Below are 20,262 nucleotides of genomic sequence, written 5' to 3'. Positions count from 1 at the left end.
AATAGCTCACTGTTTCAAAGGGTTTACAAGCTATTAGGTTATGAACTGCTATGTTATGGAACAGAGTCTTCATAGAATTTTATCCCCATGTGATAGCACTCTGTAGTAATAGCATCTGGATGTGCTCTGCCTCTGGAGTTCAATTCCACTCTACCTTATGGTGTGTTTTGAGCATCCGGCCAGGATGAACTTTCAGGCAGAAATATTCATGCAAGAGGTGGCATACATGTTAACGATCTACTACTGAGGCCACACTATAAATTAGCTCAAGGGAAAATCAGTTGGGTTAAGGGATATAGTGCAAAAAGTAGAGAGTTAGCATTAGGTTTTTGAGAAAGGGAAAGACTTGTCGAATTTATGAAAATCAAAGAAGCAGCAGATACTGGAAATCTGAAAAGAAAAAGCAGAAAATGCTAGAACAAGTCAGCAGGTCAGGCAGCATCTGTGGAAAGAGAAACAGTTAACATTTCAGGTCCGGAACCTTTCATCAGAACAGAGAAGGAGATAGAGAGCCTAGTGACATGGTGTCATAACAACTACCTTTCCCTCAATGTCAGCAAAACAAAAGAGCTGGTCATTGACGTCAGGAAGGGGGGAGATGCACATGCTCCTGTTTATATTAACAGTGCTGAGGTCGAGAGGGTTGAGAGTTTCAAGTTGCTAGGAGTGAACATCACCAATAGTCTGTCCTGGTCCAATCACGTTGATGCCACAGCCAAGAAAGCTCACCAGCACCTCTACTTCCTCAGGAGGCTGAAGAAATTTGGCATGTCCTCTTTGACACTCACCAATTTTTACCGATGCAGCATAGAAAGCATCCTATCTAGATGCGTCATGGCTTGGTATGGCAACTGCTCTGCCCGGGACTACAAGAAACTGCAGAGTGTTGTGGATACAGCTCAGCACATCATGGAAACAAGCCTCCCCTCCATGGATTCTGTCTATACAGGAAGTCCCCAGATTACGAACGAGTTCCGTTTTTGAGTCTGTTTGTAAGTTGAATTTGTATGTGTCAGAACAGTTATGTACAGTTCACATCTAGCGTCAATTAGTCAAATGTTTGTCTTAGTATATAGTATATTTTACCTAAAACATCATAAATACAATAATGCAGTAATAATAATAATAAATGTATCTACAGTACAGTATTTATAATTGTTATTTATTCAAGTTAAACGGACTCATTTTGACAGTTTTCGTTACGTTTCTTTTTTTATTCCGTGCGGGATGCAGCGAGTTAAGGTTCAGTGGGTCGCGGGTGATGTTGACCAAACGTGGAGTAGTTATTAGCATTTCTTTACTTTATCAAATAAGTTTATGAGAAAGCGGATCGACTGCGGTGTCTGCGTCAGGCAGACTGCCGCACTATCAGGGGACGTGAGAGGCCCAATGTGTAAATAACTCTCAGCCCGCAATTACACTCACTGCCAAAGCTTTTAGCACATTATCGGATGGCAATTTGAAGATAATCTAATTGTCAAGTGGGCTGATTAAACTTCCTGCACTGCATTTACATTTGCAGGGTGCACGGTGTCTAATGGAATTTAAAAAAACACTGATTCCAGCTCCATTCACAGTATAGACTGCTTGGGTTTTCACTTCAGATGACATTGAGCCTTCTCTGCTCCTTCCACTGCATCCTTGGCACTTGAAGGTGCTCTGGTGAACAAAAATAAAATGCAATTATACACAAAGGCCGTTGGCTATGATTTTTTTCAGGCAGAAATGAGAATGGGAACCGTGATATTTTAACAGGTTTTAAAGGGGAGTCTTCAAAAACCAGCCCAGGTAAATGTCAGCAACTGGAATAAGTGGAGGTCTCTGGAAAATGCTGCGCTCTGTTCCAAAGGCAGAACTTCTGTGAAATTCAGCAATCCCTGAAGAAGCCGGTTCGTAAGTACCGGCGTTCATAAGTCGGGCGTGCGTAACCCAGGGACTTCCCGTACTTCTCATTGCCTCAGTAAAGCAGCCAGCATAATCAAAGACCCCACCGACCCCAGACATTCCCTCTTCTCCCCTTTCCTATCGGGCTGAAGATACAAAAGCATGAAAGCACGTACCACCAGACTCAGGGATAGCTTCTATCCCACTCTTATAAGACTATTGAATGGTTCCCTGGTACAATAAGGTGGACTCTTGACCTTGCAGTCTACTTTGTTGTTACCTTGCACCTTAGTGTCTACCTGCATTGCACTTTCTCTGTAGTGTAACACTTTATTTTGCACTCTGTTATTGTTTTACCTTGTACTACCTCAATGCACTGTGCAATGAATTGATCTGTATGGACGGTATGCAAGACAAGTTTTTCACTGTACCTCGGTACAAATGACAATAACAAACCAATTTACCATTTAGAAAGAGAGAACCAAGTTGATCTAAGTGGCAGAGAAGGTGGTGAAGGCAATGCATGGAACAAAGGGAATTTCTCTGATAGCTGAAATAATGAGGCAATTAAGATAAGATTAAACTTCCATGTCTGTGCAATGAGTTGTTAATTTTGTGTATTCTGTGTAATGTTATATCATCCGACTATACCAAAAAATGGAAAAGGGAAGAGGATGGCAGGCCAGTTCTCTTAAAAACAGAAAGAAAAGTTTGATATTGAGCCCACAAGGAAGATGAAGTTTTGTTCCTCAAGCTTGCTGTCTGACCTACTGAGTTTTTTCAGCCTTTTGTTTTACTTGTTGAGTTCACCTGACATTTCTTATTCCTTGTGTTCTCTTTCAGTCACTTACGTACTTCTAAGTCCCTGATATGTTGCTGCCTTTTGACCCTCCAAGCTAAAAATGACCCAGTGGGAGGAGTCCTCTTAGAATGACTAATGAATAGAGGACTAACGAGAGAATCTCTGACAATGTGCTTTGCCTTCTGAGTTTTTTTGGCCTGCCTCTTCCAAATAGTTCAAGAAGCACTTACTAACGAATGCCTGAAAATAGAGCAAGAATGATGGATGAGGCTGAATCACTTCCCAAAACGAATCCAAAATAGAAACTGCAGAAATGCCGTGAAGCAGCATGGGAGATTGAGTTGAAATTTAAATGTTTCTCAGATAGTACGGGATTATCATTTGTGCCTTCTTTTAGATATGCAGCACAGTTTAAACTAAATGCTGGTGATAAACATTGTCACTAGGAAAGAAGTTAAACCTCCATTAAATGTAATTTTTTGGCAGATTATTCAGCAGATCAAAAATAAGAAAATGTCCTGGCAATGCTTAACTTCTACAGGAACCTTTGGTGCATGTTACAATTAAGACACATTCAAAAATGCCCCTCACTAACACAGTGAGTAGATGAACTATTTTTGTTGCCTTGGAAGTGTTTAGAGATAATCTCTGTCTAATCTTGCACAGATTTAGCAGCATGGAAGGAAGGGAAAATAAATGTTACCTTTGAATTCCTCCTGCCCTCAAATTGAAAGCATTTTAATACCAGCTGCAGTTTTCTGCGCACATGTGTAAGCACCATCATTGTGGGATAAAGCCACATCAGAGTCTGCAATCAGCTGGAAACAGGAACTCTTTATTACAGGCGTGCAGGGGAGAGCTTTCAGTTTACCAAAGTCAATCAAAAACCATCAGTCCCTGCAGGATTGTTCATACAGCCAGTTATTGGGGTTCAATAAGACTGGTAGCTCCCTATTTGTCCAAGGTCCATGTGCCTCTGCACACATTCTGTCCTGTGTGCACCACTGAGCTCTCTGTGCATCGGAGATGGGCAAGGACAGAGAGCCAAAACAAATGTTATTAAATTAACTTTTTACACTAATCCCTCTGTTTACTGCTGGGCTGATTAACTAGCAGGCTCGTCAGCCAACAGGACCATCCAGATACCCACTGGATTTCTTTCTCCCCTATGGGCACCAGGTTCTTAGTCCTATTTACATCCCTAAATACTTTGTTTTGGCCCTCCTGTGTCTGCTGTCTGTGGTGCCTCTCCTTTTAGTTAGTAGATCCTGTCTGTGACACCAAGCTGTAGCAGGACAAAACCACGTCGGAGTTAGGAATCAGCCGGAAACAGGAACTCTTTATCATAGAAAGGTAGGATTACAGGGTTAAAGTGAGAGGAGTGGAGTGGGGGTGAGAGGTGCAGAAGAGAAGAGGTAGGTGTAGAGTATGAAGGACTGGGTTTGAGCATACTATTATTTTCAGTGGTCACAGTATTGCCCCTAGCTAAGGGCTCTGTGTTCAGTCCATGGAGTGACATTCCTGCCTTTGAATTCTGACAGCTGGCTCCTTCCACCTTGATTTAACACATGGCTGCAGGGTTTCCTGGGATTCTGCAGATTGACACAACCCTGTCCTCATCTCTCTGTCGTCAACAAAGGGCTCCAGGGCTATGCCTAGAAACCTAGATGCCCATTCTTTCTCGAGTATAGCCACGGGCTGCTAGGAGAGGGCTTTCATCGAAGAGGTGCAGGTTGGCTTTAATTAGAGCCAGTTACCTTGAACTAATGCTGGCCACTCATGAAATTAAGCCCCATGGTGATCTGCTAAGGTAGTAAATAGCACAGATACAGCTGGGTGCTTCTTGAAGTTGTGATAATGTGCAGACAGCATAAAATTCATATGGACCCGATGAACTGAGTCAACAAGGCGCACATTAATCAGGCTTTACATTCCCCAATAGCACATGTTCCATTGTTGACCAGTTCAGGCTCCAGTATATTTTCCAGCTCCCACTTGAGAGCTGATTTTCTGAATTCATGCTACAGGCCAGAAGGCTTATCCATCACTCAGAAGATCACTGACTTGTCATTTAATCAGGGGGACGTGCCCAACGTTTCACAGCACACACCATCCTGGGCGAGGCTGTCCACCAGGAGTGCAGATTTATAAAATCAGCTCCAAGTGCCACAATTTTGGACTTTAGAGGGTTTGAAAACACAGGCATCCAGCATTAAGAAGTTGCTATCACTTCATTACAGTTGATATTCCTGAAATTGCTTATAAAGAATTACATTGACTTCACAGAATCAGGCCCTTTGGCCTGCAAGTCTATTCCGGGGTTTAGGGGTGGGCCATAAATGCAAGTAGCACAAGCAATGCGCCCATCCTATGATAAAATATGCTACCCTGCTTTATTTAACTGTAAAACACATTCTAACCACTGTCTGAGTAAAGAAGTTTTCCCTGAGTGCTTTCTTTCTGGATTTATTAGTGACGACTTTATATCTGTTTCCTCTGGTCTTTGACTCCACACATGTGGAAACAATTTTTCCTATACCTGCAACCCCTTTTTTCAACCCCTTTTCATATTAACAAGGTCCCCTCTCAGACTTCTCTTTACTCAGTAAACCAAGTCCAATCTGTTCAATGTTTCCTGTTAACTGTACCCTCTAAGTTACTTAGAAAATCAGTTTGTGCATTCCCTTCCCCTACCCCACACCTTGATTTATATGACCGGAACAGTGCACAATGCTGTGATGGGGTTCAGCGCAGATTCTTGGCTTCCTTGATACTTTCATGCCTCATATCCAATTTGAATTAAATTGTAATCTCTTACACCATTATAAACAACAACAAAATTTGCATTAATCAGATTCTGCACATAAACAGTGGTAACAGACGGATTAAAGGAAGTAATCCTTTTCATTTGAACCACGTTTTTCATTACTAATGAGATAAATTACCAAGTCAAAATTCCATACGCGGCTGTTTACACTAACAGCAGTGGTTGCATTAAAGCCAATTCTCAAATGGGTCTCCATATGGTGTTCAATTATTTGGTTGTGAATTAAAATCTGTATTTCACAGTATTGCATCTTTCATTGTTATGGATGAGCTGACTCCTTAATGCACAAACACAGAATATATATGGTAGGTACTTTTATTTATATTGGCAAACTTCACAGTGAAGGTGAGGAGATTAAAAAAACGCATTGCAAATATATACTGTAAAATGAATGAAAGATGATTTATTTTTAATTTGTTACAGTTTAGACCATTCTTTTATTGGAGCATCATACTGAAAGTGGTGGAGGTAAATATCTATACTCCCAAATAATACTCAACTGTTTCCACAATGGTTTCTGGAACATTAATAGGTGGACAGTTTACTTGGACTAATCTATTGACTCCTGGTGCTTGGAAAGGATCAAAAAGCTACAGATGCTGGAAATTCAAAATAAAAACAGAAAATACTTAGCTGGTCAGAATGGTTCCATCCCTCTCCCAACTTCTCTCCTACTGAAAACCAACTTGTTTCCCTCTCTCTTTCCCAGTTCTGACAAAGGGTCCTGAATCTGCAACATTAACTGTTTCTCTGTCCACAGATACTGCCTGACCTGCTGAATGTTTTCAGCATTTTATGTTTTTATTTCAGACTCCTGGTTGTTGATGAGTATTGACTTATGTAATCCAGTTTTTGAAGGGTGAAAGAATAACCTGATTAGTTTGTGACTGCAGTCATAGATCTTAACCAGCCTCCTGAGTTTCCCTGACTGGCAGGGGAAGTTTCAATCTACTAGTTGAGTTTTAGAATTCTGGCAGGCAGGTTTAGGATTGAATCCACAAAGTACTTCTTGACATAAAAAAGTGATCAAAGTCCATATTTGTGGCTGTGATATTAAACTCACTTAGATGTGGAGATTGAAGGATTGGAATTCATGAAAGACAGAATCAAATGGACCAAAGGTGACTTCATCATCCAAATCTTATGAGGAGCAACCTTAATTATCCATAATAATGAAAGCTTGCTGCCATTGCAGAGGCTGAGAGAAAGGATATATCTTGGGGCTAGTTAGATATAATAAAAGAGATCCTGACATTAAGAAACAACTTGGAGCTACACATCAATGGAGCAGGACAAGCACTGATTCCCAGAATACTCGAAATACACATTGCAGAAATGGTCATTTGTTTTACTTTGTGGTGTAGATTAAAGTGATCATGATTGCAGATTCTTTATTCAAGATGAAAAATTATGAGAGGCATAGACAGGGTAGACAGGCAGAATCTTTTACCCATGGTAGAAATATCAAGTACCAGAGGACATGCATTTAAAGCGAGAGGGAAAATACTTAAAGGGGATGTGTGGATCAAGATTTTGTTTACAGAGAGTGGTAGGTGGCTGGAATGGGCTGCCAGGGGTAATGGTGGAAGCAGATGCGGTAGTGGCCTTTAAGAGGCTGTTAGATAGACATGAATGTGGAGGGAATTGAGGGATATGGATCATGTGCAGGCAGAAGAGACTTAGTTCAATTCAACATCATTTTCAGTGCAGACATCATGGGCTGAAGGGCCTGTTCCTATGCTGTGCTGTTCGATGTAAATATAGTCACCTTAGCCAATCTGGCCAAAGGAAAGGAATAGATAAACACAAAATAAAAAGTGTAATCTTAAACCATTGCTCCAGACTTTAATGATTAGCTTTTATTCAGAGAGCAATTAATTATCAGTTAATTCAGAATTATTAATTGTTTGTTGAATATGAAATTGGTGATGACAAAACTGGTGTTTTACTGCTTTGGATGCTATTTGCTATTTTTATTTGTTCAACATCTTTATTTTTCTACTTTATGCTCTTAACCCTTCAGCGCAGTGATCACAGTTGTGGCTATTCACTGGCAGCTCTTCAGATCTGTTGTACTTTAGGACTATATTGACTGCAGCAGACACCCTGAGAGCACATTCACTTCATAGCTAGACAGCTGCAGATTCAAGTTCAGTCCAGTAAGCAGTAGAAGCCGACAATCTTAATGCAGAGAATGTAGGGGATGACACCTTTTGTGTGAGACCTGCAAAGGATCCCATGGGACAAAACTCAATGAGATCTCCCTGTGCCCTGCCCAACAATTATTCCTTAACTTTATCACACGATATCTGGTCATTCTCTTCTTGCTATTAATGGGAATTTGCTTCTACAAATAGGCTGCTATGTTTGCTGCATTACAACAATTACCCTTCATTCACTGGTGTGGTGCTTTTGGGTGACCTTGATATGTGATGCAGTGTGAAATAAGTGAAGTTCTTCCTTTTTGGGGGCGGAGGCAAGTACATGCTCCAAATATCTTGAGATAAAATCTTGCTTTGCTTTGATATGCTAAATTAAAAATGACCAAAATTATGAAGGGTGGGTATAGGTTAATAAAACATGAAGTACAGCTTACCAAGGCTGACGAAGCTATTGATGAATATTTAATTCATTTTAAGAAACTGTCTCCATTCAGCAAGTGTTACATGTAAAGGAACACACTGTGCAAGAGTCTGTTAGCTTAGTAATGGGCTATTTGCAATTTACTACAGCTACTGAATCTTGTGTACTGCTATAGTTCCATTATTGTTAGAATAAATTATTCCTGTTTTTCTTTTCATATAACAATGTTTATGTCATGTTAGGCCTAATGTCTGAGTCTCCAGGTTCACAAAGAGCTATTTCCCTTCAACCGTTCGGTTATTGAACAACATAACCTTAATCACTGGAGTTTAGCAACATTATGACCACTTTACACTAAATGGACTTTGTTTTTTTTGTTCTAATTGTGTTCTTTCTCGTAAAAATTGTGTATAATTCATGTTTAATTTGTGCTTTTCTTGTGAATGTTGCTATATGATGCTATGTGCCTGTGATGTTGCTGCAAGTTTTTCATTGCACCTGTGCATACATGTACTTGTGCGTATGACAATAAACTTGACTTTGACTTTGTTACATGGAGAAAATACCTGCAACGATGCAGTAGAATGAGATGCTTCCAATACAAGGAAGTACCGAGACATTTAAGGTCCAGTCAGTGGCAGAAGCCTCGAGTGTACAGTTTGAACCCTGCATTATGCTGAGTGATCCCCTTTATTTAGAAAGAAGATAGCATTAAACTGAAGCTGTCCCTGTTTTTCCCAGGACTGTGGCATGTTGTTTTCACATTCATTCAGTAAATCTGCTGGAAGTCTATGTGATTCTTTAACAAGCACTTGGGAGAAAAATGCAAGTCTGGATCATTTCTGACCTCAACAATTTATGCATTACATTTCCAAGCATTTTGCATAAGCCAGTTGTACTGTCAAATCAAAAAAGTTGACCTCTGGTGGATGATACTGAGGCCAGCTGCCATGTTTCATCAAACGATGGTTAGAATATCTTTCCAATGTACCTCATTACCACTGGACCTTAGGATTTCAGACACCTGTTTTCACATTATAATTGTATCTATGCATATGTGCATGCATGCAATGGAGCTTACTCTATTGCTGATCAGAAGTGGCCATCATAATCCTTTGATTGCTTGCAATGAATTTCATGCATAAAGTTGAAAAGAACGTACGACTATTTCCAAAAGAACTTCAGTTCTGTAGCTGCAAATGACAAGAGTGATGTGAAGGAGGAGGAGGAGCGACAGTAGAGTAACCCAGCAGTTAATGCTGCTGCCTCACAGCTCCAGCAACTCGGCTTCTATCCTGACCTCAGGTTCTACCTGTGTGGAGTTTGCACGTTCTCCGCGTGTCCCGATGAGTTTTTGCTGAGTGCTCTGCTTTCCAGCCGCATCCTAAAGGTTAATTGGCTACTGTAAATTCCTCCTTAGTGTAGGGCAGTGGCAAAAGACTCAAAGGGGAGTTGATGAGAAAGAGAATAAGTTGCAGGACCACTGGGAAATACGGAGAATGGGAACTGATGGAGCTGGCATAGACTCAGTGGACTGAATGGCATCCTTCTATGTTGTAATAAATAAGTTTAAAAAAAAATTAGGATTAGCCAATAACAAATCAGAGCCCAGTGTGAAAGTTTCCATTCAGGATGCCTCATTTATCACCTGTGGCCCAAAGACTTTGATTTAATGGTCTAGTCAAAAATGATAGAAAACAGAATATGTAATATTTTGTGGTGGTACACCAGAGCAGAATCTTCAGGGTTTCATGGGGTTAAGGGAGAGTGCAGGGGAAGGAGCACGTGTGTCTTCGGATTGTGCGGCCACACCCTCGTTCTCTGCGATCGTTCAAACAGCTCGAGTCTACTAACTGCTCACATGTGTGAATTCATTTGATGTAATTTTTCAATTCCTTCCAATTTTCCACTTCCATTTCCTTGACCTGTTTTTCCCTCCATTTCATGGTACTATCAACCTGCTCTATATTGTGCTCATGTGATCTTCAATCTGCATCAAGTACACATTTCTTTTGGGTCCAGCATCTGTTGAATTTTATTTTATGTAACTACTTTACTCATTTTTTCCATTTTCTTTTAGTAGATGTACTGACAAAGTAATTTTGTAGTATGACTGCTATCTTGTGTAAGGTCTCACAGCCCCACCCTATACTTTTCTCTGTCCTTTTTCAGTTATTTTAACTTGGCTTCAATTACTTTCATGCTTCATTTTCTAGCATGTTTGTCTCTTCAGTTTTGATTTCAGTGCCTCCTAGTTTCCATAGTTTTGATTTGAAGCTGTCCTCAGGTTCAACAACACTCTACTTCCCTTGAGAACTTGGTGGAAGTTTAATCAAGAAGCCTTGATTACAGAGTCAATATTCCATAGACATTTCTGAAGTGCGGAAACCCTGGGAACGGTCCATTGGGGTGTGGAATTGGTGGAGGTTGGTCTTGTATTGTCCGGACCATGAAATGGGTGGTGGGAGCATCATGGAGTCTGGTTGCTGTGCTCGGGTACTGCCGAGACAGTCCCAGTGGAAGAGTGGAAGCTGTGTTGACCCCCAGTCCATCAACACCTCCAAATTAACATTCTCATTCTTGTGTTTAAATGCCTTCATGTTCTCGCTCCTTCCTTACTCCGTTACCTTACCCAGCCCTACAGTCACCACACCTTCAACTTGTCCAATTCCCCGAACCATTGCTTAACTTCACAATCATTGGAAAGTTCCCCCTGCCCTGAAAAGCAACACAGCTTCAAAGGCTTTGATGCATAATGCGCTACATCATACAGCACAGCATTCCTTATGAAGCAATACATCATCCACCCTCCCAAGAACAATGCCACAGGGTATGTGCTATGTTAAAGGAGAGAGCCTTGCATTCATATAATGCCTTTCACAAACTTAGGATGGCCCAACGCACCTTTTAACTGACAAAGTAATTTTGTAATATAGCTGTCACCTTGTGCACAGTTAACCCTTACAAATTATGCCCCAATAATGACTTGAAAATGTTTCAGCAGTTTTGGTGAGAGGAATATTCACCAGGACACAGGGAGAACTGCAATGCATCTCTCTGAATGGTGCCAGTGTTCACCTGAAAGACTCAAAGAGGCCACAGCTTAACAGTGATTTAAAAAAGAGGGGATATGAGTCATACAGGGAATTTTCCAGTGCCTTTTTGTTTCCATTGTCCTCATGCCAATGGAGAATTTGAACAAATTATCACTCTCGCTGTTTTGATGCAGAGTCCAAGAATCTGGGAGAATGGCACCCACCTTTAGTACTTCTGGAGTACAGTATCAAGTTGTATTGTACTGACGCAGACAGGTTTTGTGTATTCCTTTCTTCTGCACCACGCGGAGCCCGCATTGTGAACATTTGTCTTCTACTTCAGCTCCCAGAGCCATTAAACAGAATCTTAGGAAGAATGAAACCTCAGCTGACCCACCAGTGGGGTGGCAGAAAGTTGTGTCTTCACTCAGATCTGACAGCTTCCTCTAAGTTGTGTCCTAAATCCCAACGAGATGATTACAAGAGAACCAACATAACTATTGACATGACGAGCTCTATTTCCAAGGTCTGCTCTCATAGTTGTTATGAGGATTTGGAATGCTGTCCAGGTGTGACCCAGCAGATGCAAGAGCAGGGACCCCATAACACCATTAAACAGACAACTATTTAATTGTTTCAGGTTTTCAGAACTGATTGTTTTGCTTCCCACCCACAGAGGAAGAGGCCCCCTGAAAAACACATCCGATGTCATCAATGCGGCCAAAACAATTTCCGATTCTGGCAACAGGATGGATGTATTAGTGCGTCAGATTGCAAACCAGGTAGGTGTTCTGTATCACTTCTAGACAGTCCCCACACTTTTTCGAGCAGTTATTGCCCTGCTGCAGATTCTCAACAGATGACCCTCTGTTGTGATTTTGTTTTCTATTCATTCACTATATGTGGGTATAGCTGTTGAGACCAGCATTTTTTTTACCCATCTCTAGTACCCTGTGGGAACATAGCAGGGTACTTGGCAAAGGTACTGCAAGAATAACTTTCAGGTTTATTTCCAAGAATTTGACCCAGCAGTTTGACCCTGAAGAAGTTGCAAGGTCACTGTATGTCTGAGTCACAACGGTGTGTAATTTGGAAATAAAATATGAAGTGATGACAGTTTCATTGTAACTGACAAAATAAGGCAAGCATTTTTGCCCAAGAATTTCAACATTGATCATTACAAAAGTACTGGAAATACTCAGATCAAGTAGCATCTAGGTAGAGAGAAACAAAGTTAACATTTCACGTCAGTTGTGATGAAGGGTTATTAACCAGAAATGTTAACTCTGTTTCTCTCTCCACTGATTCTGCCTGCTGTTGTTTTTATTTCAGATTTCTAGAATCTGTTGTTTTTTTACTTTTTGATTGTTGAGCAATACACCATGGAGGCTAGGGTTTGCTGATGGCTAATCTATATTCTTGATACTGTGGAGTTTGATTTCTCCAGCAGTCATTGCCCTTCTCCAAACATCAGAACTTTGTAGCACATTCCATCTCTCCTCCAGCACAAAGATCCAGCAGTTTTCTTTGTCCATCCTTCAAAGGAACTATTGCCTCACCATGAATCAGATATTCACATTTCTGCATGATCTATACCTGCACTAACATACTCCTCCAACGAGAGAACAATATCCTCCAGCTGTTCTCCTGACTTCTCCATTCTCTACTCCCCTTTCATCCATTGCTCACTGCACTGTCAACCTTCCTAAACCTTCTGATTGTTCACAGGTCTATGTGACATCTCGAGTGACCGCAGCTCTCTGTGACCTTATCCTGAGTGACCACAAATCTCTGTGACCTTATCCTGTGACCACAGATCTCTGTGACCTCATCTTGTGACCTCAGATCTCCGTGACCTCATCCTGAGTGACCACAGATCTCTATGACCTCACCCTCAGTGACCACAGACTTTGTCCTGAGATACACTTGGGACACACTTCATCCTGAGTGTCCACAGATGTCTGTGACCTCAACCTGAGCGACCACAGCCTCATGTATCCTCATCCTGAGTGACCACAGACTTCTGTGAACTCACCTTGTGACCATGACTCTCTGTGGCCTCAACCTGAATTACCATGACCCCCTTTGATCTTAACCTGTGTGACCACAGTCCACTGTGACCTCACGCTGTGACCACAGCTCTTCGTGACATCACCATGAGTGATCATGACTATCTGTGACCACACCCTAAGTGACCACAGCCCTCTGACCTCACTGCAGACCTCTGTGATCTGACACTAACTTTGTGTGGCATCGTCCTGAATGACTCCAGCTTTCTTCTGTAGAAAGGACATGGGGCCACAGTTCCAAAAAGAGTACAGGAGCAGGGAGATCCAAGGTTGTATGTGCAAAAAGTGATGCCAGAGCCAAAGTACAAGAGCAAAAAAAAAACATGCTGAACCTTTATAAAGGACTGGAATAGTGTGTCTAGATCTGGGCACCATTCTTCAGGAAAGATGTAGATATTTAGAGAAACTGCACAAGAGGTTTTCTGAAATGATTCCAGGGATGAAGGATTTTAATTACATGGATGAGTTGGAGAGGGTGAGGTGAGGTTGATATGGGGTCAGATATAAAAGGTATAAATAGAATAAAATGGAGAGAACTGATTCCACTCGGCATATGATAAAGGACAAGAGAACAGAGAATGCAAATGATCACAGAGGAGATGTGAGGAAAAACATTTTCACTTGGCAGCGAGGGTTTAGAATCTGGAATGCCCTGGCAGCAGGTGTAGTGGGGGCAAAATCAATCAAGGTTTTTAAATAGGAGCTGGATTAATACGTTAATGGAAAATAAAATCCAGGGCTATGGAGAGACGTCAAAGGGGTGAGACCAGGTGGATTGCATGGAGCTGGCACAGGCTTGATGGGGTGAACAGCCTTTGTGTTGTAACCTTTCCATGATTGTGTGTGACCTGTGTGGCCTCAGCACCCTGTGACCTCACCCTGAATACTACAGTTCTGAGGCTTTACTCTGAGTAACCACAGCTTTCTGCGACTTCATCCCAAGTGACAGGGTTGCAAATGGTCTCAGTCACCCCCCTCTCTTTACCACAGCTCTCTTTATCCTGTCATGAGTAATTTTTACTTTCTCTGACTTCACCTTGAATGAACATAGCCCTCTGTGACCTCAAAACTCTTGTCCTCACCCTGAATGCACATGACCTTGTGTAACCTCCGCCCTGTGTGACTTCAGCTCCGGATGATCACATCCTACAAGCCATTCCCCTTTGTGATATCTGGTTATTCTGTGGTTTTGAGATCAGAGTCAATGGATGATCCTGATCTTATCTGGGTGATTACAGTGATGACAAAGACAACAATAAAACAAAATTTAAATTTACCTAATTAAGCATCCCAAGCCAATTCACTGGAGAAATTATCAAGAAAAAATTATCAATCCAAAAATAATGTTATCTTGCTCAGAGGGTATCCAATTGTTCAGAGAATGACGAGCTCCTCATTACTGCAATAAAAACTTTGTAAGTCAAAGATATGAACCCCAAAAAGTCAATGGCATTATAGCGAAAATCTGTAAATTGAATGTAAATCAAGAAATGTCTGTGTTTGAATCTTCACATCTTACACCAAGTATATAATCTCATGCTTCTAATTTATTTGAAATGTAGCATTTAGTACAGAACTATATTCTATACAAGTTCACCTCTTTGAACTTGATTTTGCACAAACTTTGCATAAATACTGTCCTCAAAATCAGTTTCTCCCTAAAATAGGGGTTATTCTGAATGTTTGTAGAATTAATTTTATCTTCAAACTTTCCTGTCCCTGCTGTTAGTTTTCCTATTCACACCGGGGATTCATTTACTTCTGAAGTAAAGTTCCTTTGTTGATTCAGTCCTTGAAGTACTGTAGCCTTTTTATCTGGTTGTGTTTGATTTCATCCTCCAGCACTGTCTCAGTATTAACCCCATTCCTTTCCACTATAACTTCAGCTACTCCATTGCTTCTCCTTTGTACCTCTATACTAACCATATTACTTTCCACTGTAACCTCAGCAGCTCCTGTACTTACTATATTACCTCTATATAAACCAGTTACATTGCGTCAGAGTTTACAACTAGTTTTTCATGAAGCCAATTCGTTAGGATTTGAGAGGCCATTTGGCTAAGTTGCAGTGGGAAATTAGATGTGCTAGCAGATAAACAATGACAAATGATTTTTAAAAAGTCATATCATTCTCCACAAATAACTATTCCAATGTGCAGTAAATCTCCCCAGGGAAAACAGCTATCTACGGCTAAGGAAAATTAAAATACCATTGGATTTGAAAAAAGAAGTTTGGTGACTTTAGAAATCAGAAAATGATGACCAAAAATTGATAGAAGTTAAAGATAAAATGAGGGAATAAGCAACCAGATTGCAAGAGTTCCTACAACTATATAAAAAGAAAGATGGAGCAAAATGGACACAAGTCCATTAAGAGGCAAAAACTGGAACAATATATTGGAGAATGAAGAAAAATGTTGAGGCATTAAAAGATATTTTATTTCTGCCTTCAGCATGGAAGACACAATAAATGTAAGGGTCTAATGACAATGAGGAACAAAGTAATTAATAGCAGTAAATAAAGGTGCCGAACAAGTAGGTGGACTAATGCCTGATAAGTACACTGGACCTGACAGCCCACATTCTAGGAATCTAAAAGAAGCCCTGCATCAGGACTGAGTGGAAAGGGGAGACAGCCTGTATAAAGAGGTGAAGTGGAAAGTGAGGCAGGAGCTGGCAAGTGATAGGTGGATCCGGGTGAGGAGGGGTTGGTGGGCAGATGGAGCCAGGTGGGGGAGGGAGGGCTGGAGATAGTGACAAGAGGCTGGGAGGTGATTAATGGAGACAAAAAAAGGCTTCGATTATGAAATCTGATCTAAAAGGAGGGCGAAGAGTAAAACCAGAAAAGGGAGGGATGGTGGTCAGATGGCAACAGTGGGGGGAGAGGATAGGGGAACGAGTGTGGATGATAGGGGAGGGGAAAGAAACTGGATAATAGGGTGCTGTGGGGAGGAGGGGGTTGGAAAGAAGGGTGTGTGTGAAAGTACTTGGGTGGATCAGAAGGAGAAAGGAACAGAGTGGGTGTGGGTTTACCTAAAATTGGAGAGTTCAATGTTCATGCAGTTGGGTTGTGGGCTACCCAAGGGGAATATGAGGCGCTGTTCCACTATTTTGCGTTTGGTGTCGCCCTGACAGTGGAAGAGGCCGAGGACAGATAGGTTGGTGTGGGAATGGGGAGGGGAGCTGAAATTGATTGCAACCAGGAGCCATTGCGGATAGAGTACAGTTGTTCGGCAAAGTGGTCGCCTAGTCTGTGCTTGGTCTCACCAATGTAGGGGAGGTCACATCAGGAGCACTGAATGCAATAGATGAGATTGGAGGAGATGCATGTGAATCTTTGCCTCACCTGGAAGGGCTGTTTAGGGCCCTGGATGGTAGCAGGTGAGGCAGAGATTTACATGCACCTCCTCCTAAAAGAGGCTACTGGAGAGGTAATGGCTACATTCGTAATAATCTTCTAAAGCTCTCTAGTTTCTGGAATAGCCATCGTGAATTGGAAGAAAACAAACTACAGGCTAGTTAGCTTGGTACCAGTTGTCATTGAATGCTGAAAATAATAGATTTAGTAATAAAGGGTGTGATAGCATTTCAAAAATTGAGTTTAAATAGATTCAACATGGTTGAATGTGGAGAAATCATACTTAGTTTCTTGATGATGTAACTACCAAGGAAGATAAAATGAAACCAGTGGGATGTAGTATATTTAGATTTTCAAAGGCATTTGATCAGGTGCAGTAACATCGATTGTTCTGTTTGAACATCAAATAAGGACTTGCATGATTAGGAATAATAGATTAACAGAAACAAAAATACCAGAAATTTGAAATGTTAGAAAATTTCAACACGTCAGGCAGAATCTACAGAGAAGGAAACAGAATTAACATTTTCAGTTTAATGACCAGAGTTTTTCCAGCATTTTCTGCTCTAATGACAGGGTGGAGGACTGGTTGGAGGACAGAAGACAGAAGGAATGAATAAGTACATAATTTTGAAATTGGCAAGCTGTCACCAGTGGGATGTCACAGGATCAGTGCTGGGTCCTCAACTCTTTGCAATCTATATCAATGACTGAAGTGAAAGGACATCGGGTAGTGTCCATGTTTGTTTATGAAACAAAGCCAGATGTGAACGTGAATGTGATGGAGATACAAAGCATCTGCAAATGGATCTGGCAGGTTAAGTAAATGGATGAAATGTGACAAATGGGATATAATGTTAGAAAATATGAGATGATTTTGTTGCAAAGCACAAGAAAACAGAATATGACAGGATGTGGGTGTTGTTAGGAAGGCCTGCTTTTATACACCATCTTTAATTTCCCTTAAAAAGCTGCCTTCTTGAACCACTGCAATCATGTAATAAAATAAAACGGAAGGAGTCTGTTTGGTACATCGATCCTGTCTATTACCAGGACCAGAGCTCCAGACCTCAACCCCACCTTGGAACAAATATGGACCAAAGAGCTGAATTCTAGAGGCGAGGTGAAAGTGACTGCTCTTGACGTCAAGACAGTATATTTGATTATGACATCATGGTGGCCTGGTAAAACTTGAGCTCAATGGACATCAAAGGGTAGACATTCTAGTGACTGGAGTCACAACTTGCACAAAGAAATTTGGTTGTGGCTGTTGGAGGTGAACCATCCCACTCTCAGAACATCATTATAGAAGTTCCTCAGGGGTGTCCAAGGCCCAACTATCTTCAGCTGCTACATTGATGACCTTCCTTCCATCTTAAGATCAGAACTGGGGAAGTTGGCTGATGATTGCATAATGTTCAATTCCATGTGCAACTCCTCACCAAATGAAGCAGTCTAGGTCTGCATGCAGAAATTACTAAACAACATTACGGCATGGTTTCATAAATGGCAAGTGCCATTTGTGCTACAGTAGTATCAGGCAATGATCATCTCCAAAAAGGAGTCCAACGACCTATACTTGACAGTCAACGGCATTAACCTCACTGATTCCCCTACCGTCAACCACCATTAGGGATCACCATTGACCAGAAACCGAACTGGACTGACCACAGAAATACAGTGGTTACAAGAGCAGGCCAGAGGCTGGATATCCTGCAACAAGTGATTCACCTACTGATGCCCGAAATCCTTTCTGCATCTTTGAGGCAGAAGTGTAATGGAATACCCTACACATCGCTGGATAAGTGCAGTATGAACAATTCTCAAGAAGCTTGACACCATCCAGGTTAAAGCAACATTGACTAGCACGCCATCTACTGCCCTAAACATTCCTTTCACCACCAGTGCACAGTGGCATCAGTGTGTACCATCTACAAAATGCACAATTGCCCAGGCTCCTCTGATAACATCTCCCAAACTTGTTTGCTCCGCCAATAGGAAAAACAAGGGCAATAGGCACATTGGAACACCACCACCTGCAGGTTCTTCCCCAAGTCACATGCCATTTTGAGTTAGAAATATATTGCTGATCCTTTATTCTTTCTGGGTTTGAATCCTGGAGCTTCCTAACCATCGGCATTGTGGGAATACCTTCGCCAGAAGGACTGCAGCAGTTTATGAAGTCGGCTCACTGCCACTTTTTCTCGGGCACTTAGTGTGGGCCTAAATGCTGGCCTTTTCAGTGATGCACTGATCCCAAACATGAGAAAAAAACAGCCTGGGTTAGTCCCATACTTGAAAGAAGTGGTTCAGCTTATTCTTCTGTGACCATTGCAACCCAGTGATAACTAGGGATAGCTTTAATCTTCTGTAATGTGTAAATCTCAGACTGCTGGACAATGTGCTAGGGATACCATAGACCCAGTCCTGAAACCTGTGATGAGGAACACAGACGAAGGAATCGGTCAGTGCAATGTCAGAGAAACTGGTGTTGTGCCGGCAAACACTACACGTGCAGTATTATCTCATATACCTTTGGGATAGTTAACAACAATAGTTAGTACCGTATAGTTTTCCTGTACCCTAGTGCTGTTTTATGTCCACAGCAGTACAATGCTCAAAGTTCATCTCATTATCAACGCTTTTGACTGAATCACAAATAGCAGTGTCCACTCACAGAAGACCCAGCTATTAATATATAAAGGCATAAACTGAGTGTTATTTCAAAGGTATATAAATACAGATAGCCAAAAAGCCGTGTAAGTAAGGAAATGTAAGCAACAAATGTGATGAATAATTTATAGTTTTGAAAGCATTACACATTCAAATATATACTTACTGAAGATTGGAGAATACACCTCATATACTTGCATGTTTGTCTGTATGTGTGTGTGTGTGTGTGTGTGTGTGTGTGTGTGTGTGTGTGTGTGTGTGTGTGTGTGTGTGTGTGTGTGTGTGTGTGTGTCTGTGCCTGTGCCTGTATTTATATTAGTACTACACAACTCTCCACAAAATAACCCTCAAGTAGAATTGGCTCCCAGTCACCACACCCCCAGGTGGTTTTGGTAGGTTGCCCATCAAAATTAAGTGGCTAGAAATGCAGGAAAAAGATCCTGCAAAAAGAAGCACAGTTCCACGTTTGTAAGATCAGAAATGAGTAACATGCTGAAAAACAAAAGGAAAAAAGTTGTCGGAAATGCAGTGCTTAGGAACATGGCAAAGCAGGCTTAATATTAATTGTCAGAAGGAAACGCAAAGAAGGAAATAATGTATGGCTATGGACAAAGAGCTGGAGGACTAATTGGAAGACTGCTTCAAATAACTGGCGTGATGGTCTGAGTCATCTTCTCAAGGCAGCTCGATCTGTGGTTCAATTTATGTAAAGTTAAATAAAGTTAAATGTGTTTTTAAATGCAAATTTGCAGAATTTTCTCTAATTAGCAACTGCAGAAAAGTGAGACAGCTAGAAAGTTAGTATTTCTAACCCTGTATTAAAAAGAAAGTTTGCAATGAATTGTACTTTATCCTGTTTTGTACATCTGCTGAAAGGGAGAAACAGCTGTCATTCTTAGTCTTGTGCAGAGCTATGAAATTTAGATAACTGCCCAAGCATAGAATTCACTTCTCCATGTTAGAATAATAAATAAGAGGCAGAAACTGCTGAGTTTATGAAGTAAATTGCTGTGTAAAGAAATATGAATTTT

The 20,262-nt window shown here is 41.2% G+C and overlaps 1 protein-coding gene across 1 annotated transcript in view; it reads left to right on the top strand.

Moving 5' to 3' along the window:
• The window catches only part of LOC127576942 (catenin alpha-3-like), a 1,199,293-nt gene that overhangs the window by 1,163,044 nt on the left and 15,987 nt on the right, over nt 1-20,262 (top strand). The window contains exon 15 of the mRNA XM_052027768.1: nt 11,808-11,913. Coding sequence (XP_051883728.1) covers nt 11,808-11,913 — 106 coding nt within the window. The remainder of the gene's footprint in view (nt 1-11,807; nt 11,914-20,262) is intronic.

The sequence above is a fragment of the Pristis pectinata genome, chromosome 12, assembly GCF_009764475.1.
Source record: "Pristis pectinata isolate sPriPec2 chromosome 12, sPriPec2.1.pri, whole genome shotgun sequence".
In the NCBI taxonomy this organism is placed as follows: domain Eukaryota; kingdom Metazoa; phylum Chordata; class Chondrichthyes; order Rhinopristiformes; family Pristidae; genus Pristis; species Pristis pectinata.
The sequence above is the reverse complement of the archived record's forward strand: the minus strand, read 5'-3'. Positions and strand labels throughout refer to the sequence as shown.